General features: G+C 44.4%; 1 protein-coding gene across 5 annotated transcripts in view; it reads left to right on the forward strand.

Moving 5' to 3' along the window:
- Nucleotides 1–19244, forward strand: part of Adcy2 (adenylate cyclase 2) — a 396939-nt gene that overhangs the window by 111226 nt on the left and 266469 nt on the right. For all 5 annotated transcript variants that reach the window (XM_063257949.1, XM_063257950.1, XM_063257951.1 and 2 more), the window contains one exon: nucleotides 8303–8464. In XM_063257949.1, coding sequence (XP_063114019.1) covers nucleotides 8303–8464 — 162 coding nt within the window. The remainder of the gene's footprint in view (nucleotides 1–8302; nucleotides 8465–19244) is intronic.

Genomic DNA, 19244 nt, shown 5'->3' on the forward strand with positions numbered 1-19244 from the left:
GTTTACTATTTGTGTATCTCCTTCAGAGAAGTATCTAACAAATTCTACCTTTTTGTGCAGGTTGTATTATGTTTTGCTTGTGCAGTTATATTCTCCAGTGATAACTTACAGTGCTATCAAAACCATATCTTAACACTGTAATGAGGATGGTGTAATGCCTATGAATTTTAGGAAAATCTATGTCTTTAAAAATTAAAATACTACTTAAAGTGCAGCATTATGGTGTTCCTGACTTCTCAGAGATCTACTGGAGAGCAAAATGATTTGGAAAGCTCAGCTTCTGGTTATAAAATACTTGCATTATGTTCACTGAGATGTTATTTCCCTTAACGCTATTAACATAACAAAAATAGAAAAATCTCTGATGGTGCATTTCTCCACAGAACCACTGATTTGCATAACTGATCCTGATTATCTTGCTGATTATGCATGTTTATATATTCTAGAAGGGAATGAGAGGAACACAAGATCTTCATTAGGAATCAGATCTGAGGGACTCTTTGGAAAAAAAACAGAAGTTTCATCTTTTGAGCTATTGTTGGCACATTATGGAACTTTTTTCTTGTCATTGGACTCTGACAGAACTATTCTCAAAGTCCACAGGCTTGAACCCAGAGGCCTGAGAGCTGGGAGCGGGCGGCACAGTGACACTTCTGACGTGGGTACAGTCAACTTAGCATCATGCCTGTGTCTACACTGCTCTGCTTAAGCTGTTCTTAGTGCTTGTCCACGTCCATGGTAACTATCTGTCAAAGTAAAAGAACAACAAGAACTTTCCAAGTTATCTTGGATATCTGAGATGCAAATAATCTTGGTATTGTGGACATTTAATTTTAATCTCTGACTTGGAGTTGGATCTTGGGATGTGAAGTGGGCAGACAGTACTTGAGATTAAATTCTGCTGTGTCTACAGCATAAACTTGATGTTTTAGGTTGACTTGTGTCCTCCAAATGTCCTAAACCTAAGTACCCGTGAATCTGACCTTATTGGAAAATAGGTTCTTTCCACATGTGATAAAGTAAGATGGGAATCATTATAGTGGATGTAGAGTGACTAAAGAGCCAGTGGCTGGTGTACTTATAAAAGAGGGAAATTTGTGTGGAGACACACAGAGAAGAAGACACCATGTGAGAAACACATCTGCCCAGGGACAAGCCCTCTTAAGGGTGCTGGCAGAGACCAGAGGGATGGTCTACCCTCCAGTGGGAGCCCAGGACTGCAAGGAGCCCCAGAAAGTGCTGGGAGAGAGGCAGGCAGGAGCTCCCCGAGAGCAAATTCACGTATGCCTTGAATGGCGACAGAGTAACTTCTATGATTGTTGTCCTAAGTCACTCAACATGTGGTACTTTGTCATGATGGATGCAGAGAACTGATGCACCGTGCATCTGCCCCTTAAAAAGCCGTGAAGTCACTGACGCTGGTGGTCCTGCAAATGTAGGTCGCTCCAGCCTCTAAAGAGGTGGATCCATTGGACCCTTCCATCCATCAATTTCATGGCACAGTTCTGGTCTTGCATTTGTACATCTGTAGCTCAATGTGTTGTGAGGGCCGTGAGACTTTTCATCATGGGCAGATACCCTCGCAGGATGTGAACCTAAGAGCACCATCCACCCTCCAAAAACTGAGGAGCTTTTCTCTGCGAAAGAGCCTTCTTTATGAGACAATAGGGACAACATTCCCTTTCCTTCTTGCCTACTGAGTTTTCATTGTCCCCATCTCTTTAAAAGTGACCTTTCTGGAAGGGCTTGTGTTTCTGTGATCACCAGCACAGGGTGGAATAGCCTGCTCCTCTCCAGCTGCTGTGAGAGCGAGTTAGAATGTGAGAGGGAAGCTCTTTTTCTTTGAGCTCTGGAGTTTTCACGGCAGAGCAGGAGCCCAGCAGGGTCATTCCTTCATTCCATAGACCCAGATTGCCCTCCTGCCTTCAGTCCTCAAAGACACTTTTCCTCTAGCTCTCAGGGCTGCTGGACATGGAGTGAGGAGGAGGTGCTATGTGGCGCGGTCTGTGTTTCCTGCAAAGGCGAAGCTGTTTCTTATTCTGCACAAGATCTGCTGCTGCTGGCCACAGGCATCTGACCATGTCACTCCAGTTTAGTTTTTAATGTAATTGGTCCATTAAGTAGAAAGATGCTAATTCAAGAATCAGCATGTTTACAGCTAATGATGAGGCCAATAGGATTAATGAAGACAAGAGAATGCTCCTAGCGATGCATTTAGTGGGTAGATGCTAATATTGTGGATGTGCCTCAGGTCATGTCAGGATGCAGAATAGACTTTACATGCTGGCAGCAAATGTGCATGGAATACCTACTATGTGCCAGGTCTTGTCTAGCAGTTGAAGTGTTGGCTTTAAGGAAATCTATTCCTCGCTCTCAAAGCATCTTTAACCAGTTGTTGTAGTCAGGGATTTTGAAGAGAACAATTAGAATCAGGACACAGAATTTATAATATTATTTTATGGTGGTCCTACAGAGTTAACACAAGAAAACGCAGAGAAATATATCCACAACACTGACAGAATATTTAGCCAAGGACCTGAATCCCCACAGCAATGTTCCACATGAGTCCAGATGAAGACCCAGAGCTCATGACAGTGACTCCCACGAGTCCAGCTGGAGGTCTAGAGCCCACAAGAAGGATTCACGCCAGTTTCTTTTATGGATTCGTGCTGGGAAGGTCCAAAGGTCAGCCGTGGAAGCTAGAAAGTCTGTGCTAGCAGGGTGAAGGAGCTGTGCTGGTGGGATGAGGGTTCTATGCTGGAGTCGAGAAGTCACACTCACAGCAAGACCAGGGCTGTCCTGCAAAGCACAACAGCCATCCTCAGCGACCTGGAGGCCCTGAGCTCCTCCAACGACAAGCACAGTCAAGCACATGCCAGGGAACCAGTGTGACAAGTTCTTCCTGGAGACCATGCGGCACACTTTTTCCCCTCCAGAGCCAGGAAGCAGTGCTTGATATAAGGACCAGAGCTTCTTCAGGAGAACCAAAGGCTCAAACAGCAACTCATAGGAGAACCCACAGTGTCTCCATGCCTCAACACCTCAATGCCTCAACGCCTCGCTTCTCCCCCCCAGTCTGTATTTATGCAGGCAACTTTCCTCAGGTGAAACCATCTACGCTCAGCAGCTGGGTGATTTAATTCCGCTAGCATTAAGTTGACCACCATTTCCCAATCCATAGCACCATCGTGAGTGAGTGTTAACAATTAAATGGGAAATACAAACACAATGATTAAGACCAGAAAAGAGATCTAGGAAATGTAAAAGGAAGAGACTTTTTTTTTTTTTCATTTCTTAGAATGTTCTCTGGTCTAACCAGAATAGATGGTCATCCAAGGGAAAGAGTATTAGACCTGTGCATTCAGAAACAGGAATAGTGGACAGGTAAGTAGTATGCTGGGTGCATTAGAGAAAGGAGATTGGTGGAGCAAGGGAGGTGAGAGAGAGTATTAGCAATCAGCAAACAGGAAAGTGAGAGAGTTAGTGGCAGTCAATAAAGAGGCACCTGTGCCACCATGAGCAGTCAGCATGAAGAAATAGTTACCACGGAATGCTTTAGGAAATGTAGTGCTTAGGAAAAAATAGGACATTCACATCTGTAGACTTGAAAAGATTTGTACCCTGTGTAGTTAAGTGATGAAAAACAATCTACAGATAGAGAGAGAGACAGAGACAGAGACTGTGAATGAAGAAGACCTGGTTATCAGGCAGGACCAGAGCTGCATGAGCTGTGCTTAGGGACTTGGGCTGAACCCAGTAAGAGCTTATCGGTCCCAAACTGAGGGATTCTGCTTCTCACCGGGGACCCCCCCCCCTGGAGGAGCTCCAATGCCAATCCAGTGATCGTCAAGGAAGGAAGAGGACGTGGCAAGTTATGCAATTAAGGTTTCCACCTGAAAAGGATGGAGCCTTGCTACTCATATTTTGTTTGGCAGAACATTCTATGGATCCTGAACGCACTGAAAGGAAGGTGTTGAAGTAAACCTGTACCCTGTGGTCCGAGGGATCCTGAGAGTTACTCAAGACACGGAGAAAGGATGGACACAAATGGAGAGTTACACTCTGAGTTGAGGGGCAGAGGGAAGAGGAGGGAGGCAGAGATGATAGAGCGTACCTCTTTTGAAATAGAAAGACAGACCCAGCTTAGTGGGAGGAAACGTGAGCAGGGGCAAAGTCGTGCTCGAGACCCGGGTCAGAAGACAGTGTCTGAGCAAGGATGTGAAGGAGGGCTCTGCAGAGGGGACTTTCAGTGGTTTACATCCAGGTGAGTGGAAGATGAGCCATCCTGAATAGAAATGGGTTACCCTGCGGGATGAACATGTTCAGAAACACACAGAGGCAAGCTCTTGGTTAGGTACTCGTGCAGCTGCAGGTTCCATAGGAATTCAGAGGGAGGAGATGTACATCTTGCCAAAGGCAGACACCAGGCTGGCACAAGGTGACACACCGGGAAGTGCTGTGGTGGGACAGATGCTGCCCTTCCGTCAGCCTAGGAGAACCTAGGCAGGGTCCAGAGAGCTGATCAGTGACTCCTTTGCTCAGCCTCTGGACAGAGAGGTCCAGAGTAGGGGAATTCGTGTCCCCATGGTAACATGGAAAACCTAGAGATGCATCAGACTTTGTGGAGCCTTTTACTTACATTCCTCAGATGCACCAAATGCATTTCAGTCTTATGTACAGCACTGTTTGAAGTTGCATTGGAAAGCAGGATTAACAGTTTACATCCTTCTGAGATTAATAAGTTGCAAAGGACATTTCACCCACTGGATTTGAAATGAAGTCGTCCAGTCTTGACAGCAGATACTGCTCAGGTACTAATAGCCTAATTTCTGAGATGCTGCCACCGAAGCCCTGAACTTGATTTAATGCAATTTGCTTAATTAACCTTTAGAAAATCCTTTTTGCCATCCACAAGTGAGCACTTCTCAAGAACTCCTGTATTCAGGAAGCTGCAGGTCTGTTCTCTGTCTGAATTTTATTAATAAGGCTGCCAATGAGCTTCCACTTCAAAGCACAAAGCATTTGCGAAGACATGTATAATGGAAAGGATGTTAGAATTTTAGAATCATGAAGCTGCCCTAAACTAGGCTGTTCAAAAGTTACGATAATTTCGAAAGGTGCTAACAATGTTTGCATTACAAGAAAAACGTGCAATTGTTACATCTCAAGGATGGAAGCCAGGGCTGCTGTTGCACACACTGCAATTCACAGGACAGAGAATTATCCCACCCCAGATGTCACCCATGCCAAGGTCTCGCCACCCTGTTCAACTGAATCTGTGCTGATCATCAACATTTAAAACACAAAACTTCTGCTTTAACTCCTGGCTTTTATTTCTTAACAACTGTTCCCTTAACTCATGATTTTGATAAATGCTCACTCCAGATTATTATTATTTATTCTAATAAGCACACACTAGAAGTCACATGTATAGAGATGAAAGCAGAGGAATGTGTCTTTGAAATATTAGCGATGCTGAAATAACTAGTAAAAATGAAGTGGGTGTGCACAGAGAGAACGCAGGACCTGAGGCCCACGGCTGGGTGCCAGACGTGCGTGTCAGCATTCTCAGAAGTGATCAGTGTGCCCTCGTGCCTTCTCACGCCTTCTTGCTGAAGGTTTGCTTCTTTTCTAAAGAATCAGATTTGTATCTAGAAGATGAGGGAAATGTTGTGAGCTTCATACCAAGAAAAGCTTGAAGATTAGAACCCAGGGCTCATGCTAAGCTCTGATATTGGCGACCATAAGTCACTGGCCAGGTTTCCTGTATCTCTGGGCCGGGGAGGTCATCTGCAGGATGGGCTGAGCCTGAAGCTCATTACAGTGCTATCCCCGGACCAAGTCCTCTTGTAGGACACAGGTTTTTGCATCTGCGCCATGTGCAGAAATAACAGTATCTTCGTTGAAAATATCTCCTCTAATTTGGTGGATGGTATTCCAAAGTCATTTCAGTTTCCTGGATATGCTGGGGATATGCAGCCATTGTTTTTCTCCCTCCTAATGAATCCTTAGCTCGGCAGTTCTTCCAGGGCCCTGTGACAAGCTGGGAAGGGCCCAGGCAGCAAGCACTCAGGGAATACCCTCCCTGCTTATTAGTGGTTTGGAAATAGGATGATTAGTTCCAAGAAGTCTTTCTGCACATTCTTGCTTAGGAAGATGTGTGAGGATGGCGCTCCTTCCTGCTGTGGGGATTACCTGCCCCCTGCATGAAATGGCACCTTGCCCCACGCAGAGCTGGTGGTCTCTTCATCTCCACTCTGCATCTTGATGTAGAAACCATCTGAGAGGTTTTTGGGGGTCGGAAACTTTGGATTCACATTCCATGCACGTAATGGAACAAGTTGAAAATACACATGATGATGCTTTATGCCCAAACATCTTCATAGTCTTTTATTTTGAAGAGATGAAAAGAAAATATTTGCCAGGAAAAAAATATATTGCTATGGTAATGAGTTCACCCACAGTTCTTGGCCGGAGGGCCCTCATAAATATAGATCGAAGGGGAGGAAACGGGGGCTTGAGGCAGATGGTCCATAGGAACCCCAGCTTGCTGTGGAGGATTTCTGGTCATTCTGCCTACACCTGGTGACTTTCTTCTTGGCCACCATTCTAAAGTGGTGAAACTTGCAACAAAGAGAAGATGGTTTGGAGGGCACCTCGTGGTCTCTCAGACGGGGCCTTGGGAATGGGGAAGCTGAAAGGTGACAGCAGTGGGCAGGCATGGCCCTGTCCACCTGGCTGACAAAGTCCCCAAGAACCAGGATCCTGCCGTGCACACCCACAGCCAGAACCTGCCGCCTCCATGGGAGCTCATAGCATTTGTGAGTGTGGTGGCACCCAAGTGTACTTGGGGGCTGTGACTACTCCAGATCCCATGTGCTTGTTTGCCTGTGACAGTTACACAAATGCTTACAAGCTTGTAAGATATCACCCTGGAGTTGTGATGTGGCAATAGACCATTGCTTTCTGGGGATAGATTTGTCCCCTGATCACGGGAATGGGACCAAGCCTGGTATCCTCTGGGAGGCACTCTTTATAAACCTATCTGGAGGTCAGCCTTACACCAGGTCATGCTCAGGACCTGATACCAGGACTTGTGCCAGGACTGTGCCCTTCAGCTGTGCTGGGCTTTAGTGTCTCCTCCAAGCAGCACAGGGCTGTGACGGGGGGATCACCTTCCTTACCTTCACTTCTGCCCTGGAGTGACTGGCAAAGAGTCCCCAGCACCAGTTGCCTGCCTCGCTTACCTCAGTCCCTTCCCTGCTGGGCATATCTCCTTTTGATTCATTTTGATGGGCTTTCATCTCTGCTTCTTTGGTAATGAAATACCCATTTTAGTAATTATGGAACATTTTCTTTTCCATTCCAGACCTTCCTCTAAGTGGTTCCATACTAATTGTTTCTATTGAGGTAAAATTCATATGACATAAATTAACTATTTTAAAGTGAAGAATTCAGTGGCATGAGGTATGTTTTTGATATTGTGGAACCGGCCCCTCTATCTGCTTCAAACCTTTCTCCTCACCCCACTCTGCAAATTGTACTAATTAAGCAGTTACTCTGCTCCATGACCACCTAGCCAACCCCAGACCTTGGCAGCTATGAACCTGCTGTCTGTCTCTGAATGTATTGAGTACACGTTGTCTAAATGGGATCCTATAAGATGGGGTCTTCTGCCCAACCCGCAGTCACTCAGGATAATATTTTTGAGGTTCAGTCACACCATAGCGGGGATTGGTACTGTATTCCATTGTATGCCTGAGGACCGTTCCTTTATAGGAATGTGCCTGCTGCTGTTTATCCATTCATCCCTCCATGGACATTTGTGTTTCTGCTTTTTTGCTCTGATGCAGGGTTGTAATGAACATATGCGTACCTGAGTTTGTTTGAGTACCTGTTTCCAGTTCTTTGGGGTGTATGCACAGGAGTGGAATTGCTGACTTATAGCTATTCTAGATTCAGCCTCATCTGCCCAGATCTTCTCTTTTTGAGCCATCTACACCCATGTGCTGTGCACTTGCCTTTACTAACCCTAAAGCACGGACTCCAGACACTGATAGTTTAAGACCAGCTTTGCATCTCCACCTGCTCAGGGATCAGTTTACCTGTAATGTTTGCAGTGGCTTGGAAACCAAACCCAAGTGTCCTACAGTCTTACACAAAACTGTGTTCCCCCCTGGGTGTGTCTCAGCATGCCATCCTCAGTGAGCCTGCTGCTCCCCGCAGCCTTCCATGGGAAGGAAGGGGGAGCCCTTCGGAGCCCAGGTCCTCTGTGACTCTAATGTTCTTCTCCTCACTGCAGGTGTCCTTCTTCCTCTTCATCATCTTCGTGGTGTACACCATGCTGCCCTTCAACATGAGGGATGCCATCATCGCCAGCGTCCTCACCTCCTCCTCCCACACCATTGTGCTGAGCGTCTGCCTGTCTGCAACCCCGGGGGCCAAGGAACACCTGGTCTGGCAGGTGGGTTTCTCTCTGCATGGAGGACTGATGACCTTCCACATTCTTTCAGGGGTGTGAAGAGGGGCCAGTTTCCTTCCAGGGTGTGGATCTGGCCGCTCCTTTCTGCCTGCTTCGTGTCATTGTCCTTGACTGTCACCCAGCCCCAGCCAGCCTCGATAGGTGGGATCTACCCTCACTGTGCCACTAGCCGCAGGGCAGGGAACACTGCTACCAGGAAAACTGGGTGCAGCACCTGCACTTTGCTGATTGCTGAATGGTGATAAGGCTTTTGATAGTTTAAAGGCATTGCTTCCATGTATTATAATTTAGCACTCTTATTTTTAGACTGAAAATTTATACAATCAATTTTATAATTCTCCCCACCTGCCTCCTTACAGTGGACAAAAAATTCTCTACTTGTCAATCTCCTGGCGGGTCTGTGGACACTGAAAAAATATGGTTTCTCAAAATGCTGTGAAAGCAGCTCTTGCTGTAGTAATAAATGGCATTTCACAGAAACCTTTCTATTTAATTAGTTAAAAGCATTTTAAAAGCTATTTGATTTCTGTTTATGAAAATTAATAAACATGACTGTCAGCAGTTTGGAGTTGTTCCTAACGGCCTCTCTCTTTTTACCTATAAAATGTCTGTTTTCTTTTCCTTTGGGATCAGCCATAACAGCTGTGGCCATGGCCTATAATGTAGTGAGGCTGAGAGTTACAGCTCTGAACAGCATCGAGCCTTTGGAAAATGGATTTTATGTTCATTTTTATTTTTCGTCTCCTGGACATGGAACCTGTGGTCTTCCTTATTCATGAGAGGTAAATGCTCTAGCCTTGTGCTATGCTGCTGGTGCTAGAAGGGGGCTTCAGGCCAGAGTCCTCTGAGCCCTACAGCACCTGGGAAACCAGTTTTTCATGCACTTGATAGGATGTTTCATTTGGAAACCTGAGATGAAGCTGGAGGCTTCCCCTTGAGCTTGTTGTAAGCTCTTGTGGTTTGAAAGCTTTCGAGGGCTCCGCTTTCTCAACACGCATCTCCTAGGATCATGTTCAAGAAGAACAGCTGAAGAGGGCTGTGTGCACAAGTGTGCTGTGTCCACATGGAGTGTAAAGGCGATCTTTAATTTTACACCAAGCATGGGGTTTCACAGAAGCTTGTTCAGGGATTACTAGGAAGCACCACTTCGGGGAGACAGAGAAGCAGAGAAAACATACTGCTTTCCATGTGTTCCACTTGATAAATTCCAGTAACCTGTGACACAGAGGGCGCATGACCGGTAACTAAGCAAATGAATAACAGAACGTGAAATGTTCATTTTAAAGTATCTAACTTAACCATGACAATTGTACTTTTCTAAACAATTTGCTGTGCGTTGGGTAATAATTATAATGATCATCTTGCACGTTAGGACTTAGAAACTGTTTATCTTACAACTGCGCTGCTTAGCCTTTGCCAACCTCTCCTGGTTTCTCTAAAATCCTAGCCTCTGGCAGCCACCGTTCTACTGGAGAGAACATCTGGCTGTGCCCACGAGGGTGTGTCAGAGATGTTCCTTTGCATGTTATCTCTGCCCCAGATTTTTCTTGCTTTTCACCATAGAGGGGACTCATGGAGTATCCCCCTTTCTTCCATAAACTCCACCCTTCCCTTCACGTGAGCCAGCGAGCACAGCTGCAGGTAGTGGTCCACCCAGGTCAGGATGGTGGGTGTGGTTTTCCAGTAGCAACAAAAGCAGTCTCCTCAGTGGCTTTACATTCTGCAAATAATGTGAGAACCCTCTCACTGCTCCGTAGACGTAGACGGGACCTTCACCCCTTTCCCACCTCACAGCACTTTGGCGGTTCAGGGGACCCCATGGGCAGATCCTGGAACATTTTGTACCTATCTCTCTACCTCCTTCCTGGATAAATGGAACATTTGCTGGTGCACATGTGATAGAAAAAATCTTGGATGAGATTTAATACGCATTCACAAAGTCAGACAGGGTTAAAAATAAGAGGAAAAAGTAAGTTCTTTGCAAAGAACTTGGTGTATTCTAGGTTATCACACTCTGTAGTCAGTTGGAGTTTTCTAGGTCTATTTTTATTTGCTTATATTAATAAAAAATGGACAAGAATGTAACCCCAAACTTTTATTTACTCAGTTTCCCAAACCAACAAACAAAAGTACTTCATGTCTACAGACCCTGAAGAGAAGATAATTTTCGCCTAGCAAAAAAGATAAAAATGCTTTACTCTATAGCATTTCACTTAAGAATAACATTGAAAAGAACATGTTGTCTGTTTCCTTTGCCTTCAGAAATAATTTCATAACCATTGCAATAGCTGGGAAAAATGGAATATGCCAGCTGCTGTAAAATAGGAGGTTTGTAGGTAAACATTGAAATATGAAAAGAGCCTTTACTACTATTGGCCATTTCTGTAAATATAATCTAAAAGTACCACTGGCTTGCAGGGGGAGAAAAATCGAACAAGTTTTGTGCACCCTGTGAATAAAAATAATAATGTAGTATATCGTATAATGAAAATAATAAATGAGTATGTCATGACTGTGGTGATTGTATTGTAGTGATATTATTGATTACAGCAATAATAGTGTTAAGGTTAAGGTTAGGGTTAGAGTTAGGATTACTGGCTTGGTCTAAAGAGAGTGCTTGTCTGTGTGTGCTGGTTAGCATCTTTCTGACTTCCAGTCCACCACAAATGCATGCATTGTGTTTAGCACAAGTACACATTAGCCATTTTGTGTCCTTGTGTGTTTTCACACAGTGGTGATCCGCTGAGATCATGGGTACTTCCTGAGTTTTCAGATACTGACTTAGTGTCAGTCCCTGCTGTTTGGCTCTGGGCAGTTTTGTTCCCTGTCTTTTACTACGAAACTGAATTCATCTTTCTCAGAAAATTTCCTTTGCCAGTACCTACCTTAAAATGCAATGCTTTCTCTGGCTGAAAGAGGTCTTTATGGAGGGAATTTAGTTAATAATTGAAAATTTAAATGTTTTTCCCTAATTCATGTTAAATTTTTAAGAATAACCGCAATTCATTTTGTAACCTTTATTTTGAAATAATCTCCAAGTTATCAATAGCAGTCATAGAATTATTCTTCCATGCAACCACTTCAAGCTAAGTTCCCAGTTTTCTGTCCCATCACCCCAGTGCTTTGAATTTTCTACAGTTTGTTTCTTTTGCTTGTAGATTTGTACAGCTTCTGTCAAACTGGGGAAGTTTGCCTTGCTCTGATCCTGCGGTTTGATTCTCAGAACCCATGCACATTCCTGTAGCTGGACCCATCCAGGGCTTCACACAGGGCGAAGGCCCAGCTTGCAGTCACACCTGGCAGTGTGTTCCCAAGGCTCTGCGCTTCGGTCTAGAATGGCCCTTTAGTCTTCCTAAGGTGTGTGTAATCCTCACCCCTTTGGAAACCGAAGGTCCTTTCAGGTACGAATAGTCTTCCCTCTTGACTTGCCTGATGTTGCCTGGTAAAGACTCAGGTTCTGCGTTGGAGCCTGAATCTTCAGTGCTGTCTGTGTCCTCCTGAAGTTTATCAAGTGACACAAGGTGACACTCTGCCTTGTTTGCTGTGATGTTCATTTGTCCACCAGGCTTTCTACTTTGTTTTCAACGCACATTTTATGGGAAGATACTTTAAAAAGAGGCACATGTTCCTGTTTCTATCTGACTTTTAGTTATTCACTTATTTATGTGAATAAAGACTGTGTTTTCTACTTTATCCGATAGGCCGTTCCCCTGACCATCGCTGCTCCTTTAGGTGCCTCTGTGGTGCCTCAGACTTGCCAAGGGTGCACCCATCGACCCGGCTTCTGTCCCTTTGGACATGCCCTGTCATCTTCTAGGCTCTCCCTGGGTTTCCAGCCCCACACAATGTTTCAGGCTTGCTTTGTTCTTCCTTGACCCAGCTCTGTACTCAGCCATGTGTCCTAGCAGCCCTGGTTCTCTTTAGTGGAGAACATCACACAGAGGCAAGGTCTGAGCAGTAGGTGTTCCTTGCCATTGGATGTCATTCCACAAAGGCGAGGCCTGCATGCAGTTACAGATAGACATATATACATACAGACAGACAGACTATGCACTCTAACTACACATGGATAATATTTCCTTTGACCAGCAGTGAGAAGCTTTGGCTCCCATGATTCCCGATCTGTGTGCTTACTTTCTCACTCCCTGAATGTAGCTGTGTCCAGCCCTCAGATGCCTTTCCACTGAGTGCCATGCCCACCCTTTCCCCTGCTAGCACATCCTCAGCCCCAGCTTGGGCTGTGCCCTTCCGTCTGCATGAGGCCGCCACTTGAGTGGCATTGCCCTCCTTCTCAGGCTGCATCCCTGCTGTTTGGCTCTGGGTGCTCCGTGGTCACGGCTCCATTGACTCAGACAGTTTCCCACTTACCCTAATCACAGATGGTGTAGGCGCTCTGGTTTTGGACCTCGTCGAATGGCCTGCGGACTGAGCCATTCTGTTAGGAAAGAGAAGGACACAGAGGGAAGGGAGGCAGTGAACACTGAAGAAAAAGATGAGCACACTGGCAGCCAGCACTGATCTGTGGAGAGGAGGAGGTGACGCTCAGTTAATCTCTGAGATTTACTTTGTATTGCTCTTCACAAGCTTTCTTATCATCCTTTTCTCTTTTGTTATTTTAACTAGATTTCAAAGAAATGTTTTATCTGGAATCTGGGACTGAGAAAAGGTTATATAATCCCTTAAAAATGACAGGAAGAAAAACTGTAATGTCAGGAAATTTAAAGAGCAGAGATTTTATATTGCCCACATAAGAATATGGCATTCCTGCACAATAAACAAACCAAACACCACCATCCCTTAGCAATTCACTACTGACTAGGAAGTAAGAATTTCACTTATTATAGTGAACTGACTTTTTTTAAGGGAAAGTCTTTTTAGTGCCACACTGAGCCCTCTTTTGCTTATCAGTATACCAAAGCAAAGGGAAACTGAGCCTGGGAAGATGGGAGGCATCCTTCACTCCCATGCTAGGGTGTCTGCTCCTGATGGCCCCAGGAGAGGTGACAACTGTGCCATCGCTGGAGAAGGGTGGGGGGCTGGGCTCTCTTCCGGCTGGGGCAGGGCGTCTGTGGGACGACAGCCCATGGTCTGAGGGGCACTTATGTCCTTGTCCTTGGGTCTCTTGTCTGCTCTTCCTTTACTTTACTTTTGTAGGTCACAGTCACTGTCAGCGTAATCCTGCAGCAAACTCAATGAATTTTCACATATTCCTACTTATGCATTGTGATTGGATTTGTATTGAAAGTTAGTTAGCTCTTCTTACATTTCTATTTCTTTGATATTCATAGCACACTCTGAATTTTCCTTTCATAGATCTTTCATTTTCCCATGGAAGGGGGAATTTAAATATAGATTTACTTAAGTTAAACCATTATATGAAAATCCATATTTATTAAAGAGGATAGGCTAAGGACTGTTTATTGGTTTTCTAACAAGATTACTTTGTGTTAGGGAAATTTTACAGGATTCTTTTATGCTGCAAGTCCTTTAATATATTTAAGTTATGATAAAATTGGAAAATTTTTATTGTACCTAATACAGCCAGTGGTCTATGGCAAGTGTATAATCAATAGCGATTCAAATTTGTTACATAAGTCTTTCTTTTGATGCACAGCTCAGGAAGTGTATATTGGAGTCTGGAATTAAATTGCATTTAGAATCTAATCTGGGAAGCTCAAAGGAAAACAGCAGGTTACCAGCTGTCCAGCTTCTGGCTGTGGAGGAGACTAATTGCTAGGAATTTGAATCTCTGTTCTTACTGTTTTGTCTTCAGAAAAGCAGACTGTTATTTGTTTTTCATAAAACTAATGAAAGAAGGACACTTCACAGCCCACTGTATACAATATGAAGTTACGGGCTGAGTATAATCCATATTCTATTTTAGCCAGATGTTTTTCACCTATTCTAAAGGCACTAGGATGTGTTAAGTAGTGGAGGAAAAATAGGAAGAGGTTAAAAAATAGGTGAGCAGCTCTTGGGACTAGAGTGTAGAGTAAATCTAAAAGCATTTCACTTTCCTGAGCTTCTTTCTCTCCTCGGATCCTTTCCCTGCTGGACCCGAACGTTTCCTTCTCCAAGCGGCAGAAACTTTGAACCATGGTCCTAGGATGGAGTGCTTTGGTAACACAAGTGAACAACATTATTAAAACTGAACACAAGAGATCAAGTCATGATAAAAATGTTCTCACAGTTTCTGGAACAAAGATACAAGAAAATTGGAGACATAATTTCCAGTTGGCGCTTGGAAATTTGACTGTAATGGTAGAATGAAGTCTAGGCGTCTTCTCCAGCCTTGGTGAGCTGCTTTGCTGAGGCTGCTGGAGGAGGGGGAGGCAGGAAGCCGTGTCTCAGCATGAACCCATCCTTAGAGATTTGATCAGCGGGGCGTGAAAAGGAGGATTATTAGAATAAAGAGGGACAATCATCACACACTCTCCCTGTCCTCTTGATTCTGTCACCTAGAGTCCCCGATCACTAAAAGAAGTCAGTGTGTGTCCAGTATGATATTTTATTATTGGGTAGAGGCATCTTCATTGGTATTTTCCTAACATCTCAGTAGTGATTGCTGTCCTACTTGGACAAAAATCATGTATCTTTGGTCAGTTACTCATGAATATCTGAGCCTCTGCCTATTCTGCTTTTCTTAAGGAAGGGGGATAGTTTGTGAAAGACACTCATCCTGTGTCTCTATTTACCCTCCAGTAGTTGCTCTTTGAAATCTGCAGAGAAAAATGAGAACATCAACATCAGTCACACAGGACAGCCGCCTCCCACACACACAGACTATGGTACATCTGCAAAGCCTGTGACACAGAGTAACGCTCAGCTCTAGTGGGTGACTCTGGTCCTGAAGGATTCTCTTCAAGAGGAGAAACTCAGCCAACTGGCTCAGTAGTGAAGGAAACACAGGTCAATACTTAGGGATATTTTGGGGAGAGAGAGGGCTGGGACTGGGGCTGTAAAACAGGAATAATAAGCATGGCATAAAGGAAAGGAACATAAGTGGGCCAGATCATGGTTAGTTCTCTGGCACATCAGACATAACAATAGCTCCTTCCTGGTAGATTCACAACATTCTCATCGTGTTTGCAGAGGAAACAAAGTGGGCAGGCTGCAGGCAGAGGGAGGGCATGCACTGTCTGTTTTTGCAGCACTGATGACAGCACAAGAATCATGTGTATCACTTTCACCTGCCCTGGAAAATGTGAGGGCCTGGTGGACCCACTGGACTGATGATTTTGTGTGTCTGCCTAAGCAGCTTGAGGGTTTCTCGACATGGAGAGGAGTCAAAGAGTCGAGGATGGTGGGCAGAGGAAGCTGTTGTCCATAGCCCAAATCTGGGTGTGGCTCCCACTTCTCTTTATAGCTCTGTTTGTTGAACAGAGTGATCACTGGGATCCCAAGGGAAGCCTGGCCAGCAGCACTTGGGGATGTTGTCGGGAGCTTGTTTTCAGATGTCCACCTGTTCAGAGACTGCCTTCATGACCTCCCAGCCCAAGATCATGCCCTCCAAGGGTCACTCACAGGGATGACTGATTAAATTCCTTCCAGTCTGCTCTCACAGGACAGTCCTGGGAGGCCACTTCAGTTCCACAGCACCGTGTGTCTGTCTGAAGTTGTTGGCCCTGTGCTTCAGTGCAGCTACTTCCTCTGTCTGAAATTCACTTCCAGATGTGCTTTCTGGACTGTGCACCGTGCCATGCTGCCTGGGCCGGACCAGATTCCTTAGCTCATGTGGTTTCCTCATCCATGCAATAGTAAAAACAGCTGTGAGGCTTTGCCCATGTGGTCGCTGACCTTGGTGCTGATTATGTAGGCCGAGCCTGTTACTAAACCAGAAGGAGCCTCAGCTCCCAATGGACAGACCATGGCAGTAGCAGCAATCATACATTTTGTTCAGCTTACATGATTTCACAAAACTAAAAGAAATGAGATAAAATATTTTGGAGAGTATATTCACAATTAAATTTCAAATGACCCATGGAGTTGAGTACACAAGAGTAGGATTACACACGGGTGACACCTTCAGAGCTTGAGCCTGATTCTCGCAGACCATCCTCTGGTTATTCCATCTGGATCCAGCAGTGGGCTTCACCGTGGTGAGGTTCTGAAAGAGCCTGCAGTTCACTAGTGGGGGTTGTGAGTTCTTCTGATGCCTGGGGGTTTGAACTCTTCCAGGTCCATGGGACGCTGAGACACAGCTCTGCAAATGAAGCCATGGGTGGAAACAGGGAAGACGGGCATAGGTCTCTATGGGGGCCACTTGCCCAGTGGGTACCTTGGATTTCCAGCCACTCTTTCTCTGAACTGTCTATGTTAGAAAAGCCCACTTCCATGTCTGTCCACCTGTGAGAGTTGCCCTTTCCCCTCACCCTGCCCACCTTCCTGCTGCCTTGGTAAAATGGATTGGTTATCCTGTACCTCAGCGTGTAGTCAAGGAGATACACACCTATCCGACTTCATCTCTGAGTCTCTCCTACCTCCTCCAGCCAAGGGACTCTACTAGTACCCCAGGGCCACTTACAAATTACTATGAACAACTTACTTAAAATAACAGAATCGTAGATTCAGACATTTATTCTCAGGCAGAAGTCAAAATCAAGGTGTTGCCATGGTTGCTTCTTCTGGAGGCTCTGAGGGAGAATCCACTCATGGTTCTTCTGGCAGCAAACCTTGGTGCTTTTTAACTCAGATCTCCCCCCCCCCTTTATATTCTTCTTTCCAGTCTACACCTTCTTCTCTTTTGTCTCTGCAACCTTTTTCTTCTATTTCTCATAGGGACACTGGATCCTGTAGTTAGAGCACTCTCAAAATCCAGCATGATCTCATTGCAGCATCCATAGCTTAATTATACCTGCAAAGACTCTTATTCCAGAACCGCCATGAACTGAGGTTTCCAGGGGACCCAGCTTTGCAGGAGGGGCACTGTCATGCTCAGTGCACATGGCAGCCTGCAGAAGGGTGCACTGCCACTTCTCTGGCTCCCTCCACGTGAGGTTGCTGTCTGCTCTCTTCACTCCCAGGCCAGGGTGTTTTTAGACTTCTTCTCTCAGGGGTTTAGACAGTGTTCAGTTCTGGAGTGCACATTGTACAAAGATACCTGCTTGACAGGTATTTATGGTAATACAGGAAAACCATGCAAAACTAGAATTCAGAGCAAAGGGACATATGGGAACTTAATCCTTGTTTAAACAAAACGATCACCCATAGGGAAAGCAAAAAGAAAACTTGCCAGATGATGGCAGAGAGATTGGGCAACTAAACATCTGCCGTTGGCTTTTTGCCTGTTTTAAATAGAGACAAAGAGAGGCAGAAAGTATAAATCTGGTTCTCAAAGGGTTCTCAGTGAATACCCTTCTTAAGAACCACCCAGGAATTCTCTTGCTTGAGCACTTTTCCATTTGATCCTCTTAGTTCTCAAGGCTATTAGTCATGTCTTTATAATTTTCAAAATGTTTTCCTTCTAATTACTTTACCTGTTGCCTCCATGAAAAAATTAACATAAATGTTGTGATGGTAGACACATTTGTATTACTTTCTACTTAATAGGACTACTGTTTTCCCTCTGAACTATGCATTAACCTTTGGCTTAAGTAAAATAAGTTTTTTAATTGGAAATAAATAGATTTTTTACTTAGAGAAGTTCCCTCTTCCCATCTTCCTTCTCTCTCTCCCTCTTTTTTTTCTCTGTGGTGATATTAAAATTTTCCCACGGACCCTATGATTGAACAAGTCATGCATTTTTAGAATTATCCTCAATTTGTGACACTATATTTTATGTTTAATTTGTGGCTTGTCCAGTGGGGACTTTGCATCTGTCTTCATAGTAACGAGGACAAGCACTTCAGCAGTTTTGGCTCTGAATGGCCTGCTGCTTCGGTGACTGATAAACTGCTTTCATCTTGATTGTTGGTGTGGATTAGGTTAGATACCACTGGCTTTCCTGTGGAAATATTTCTGTTTAGATTTACTTTCCCCACTGGAGTTTGCTCTGGCCAAATATACTTTCTTGTAAATACAATCTCTTTCATTCCGACTCAATTTTATTTCGCAGAGTTGAAAAATCTCTTCATAGTTTCAATTTTGTCTGTGTTTGTGTTTACTTTTCCCTGGCTGGTTTCTTTTTCTTAGATTTTTGGCTCTTCTCCATTTATTCCTGTTATATGTAGCTAATGCTTCGGTTGCTTTACCTTATTTATCCAAGGAGCATATTTTAGATATATTTATTATTATTAAATTTCCTGTTTTTTATATTTTATTTATTTCAGGTTTTTTCCCCTAAATTAATTTCTTATTTGGTTTCCCTCACTGTGTTTGTTTTGTACTCCCAACTTCTGTGTTAGGTACTTAATCTAAATTTTTCTTTCTCATTTATTTATACTGGAATAAATAATGCAGACTGTAAATTTCCCTTTGAAATGGCTTCAGCTCTCTGCTTTGGGTGTGTTCATTAACGTTATTTTCCATACATTTTAAAACTTGATTTGCATTTTTTTGACACAGACAAATTTCTGTTGTTGCTGTTTTCTTTTCGGGCAATTAGGAAATTTTCCCCCTTTTCTGATTGTTTAATTCTTTTTGGTTTTATTGCATAAAGAATAGGGACCATGTTCTTTCCTCTTCTTTATGTCCCCTTTAATGTGAGCTGTGTGTGGCTCCGTGCCATGCTGGCCATTCTCCACCACCACGGGAGCTTACTGAGCCTGCGCTGTGGGTGCAGTGGGGTCCTTAATGGCCCTTGTTTACTCCTGGTGTGTCCCAG

The sequence above is a fragment of the Cavia porcellus genome, unplaced genomic scaffold (assembly GCF_034190915.1).
Source record: "Cavia porcellus strain 051 isolate PalLab524CR breed Dunkin Hartley unplaced genomic scaffold, mCavPor4.1 scaffold_11, whole genome shotgun sequence".
In the NCBI taxonomy this organism is placed as follows: domain Eukaryota; kingdom Metazoa; phylum Chordata; class Mammalia; order Rodentia; family Caviidae; genus Cavia; species Cavia porcellus.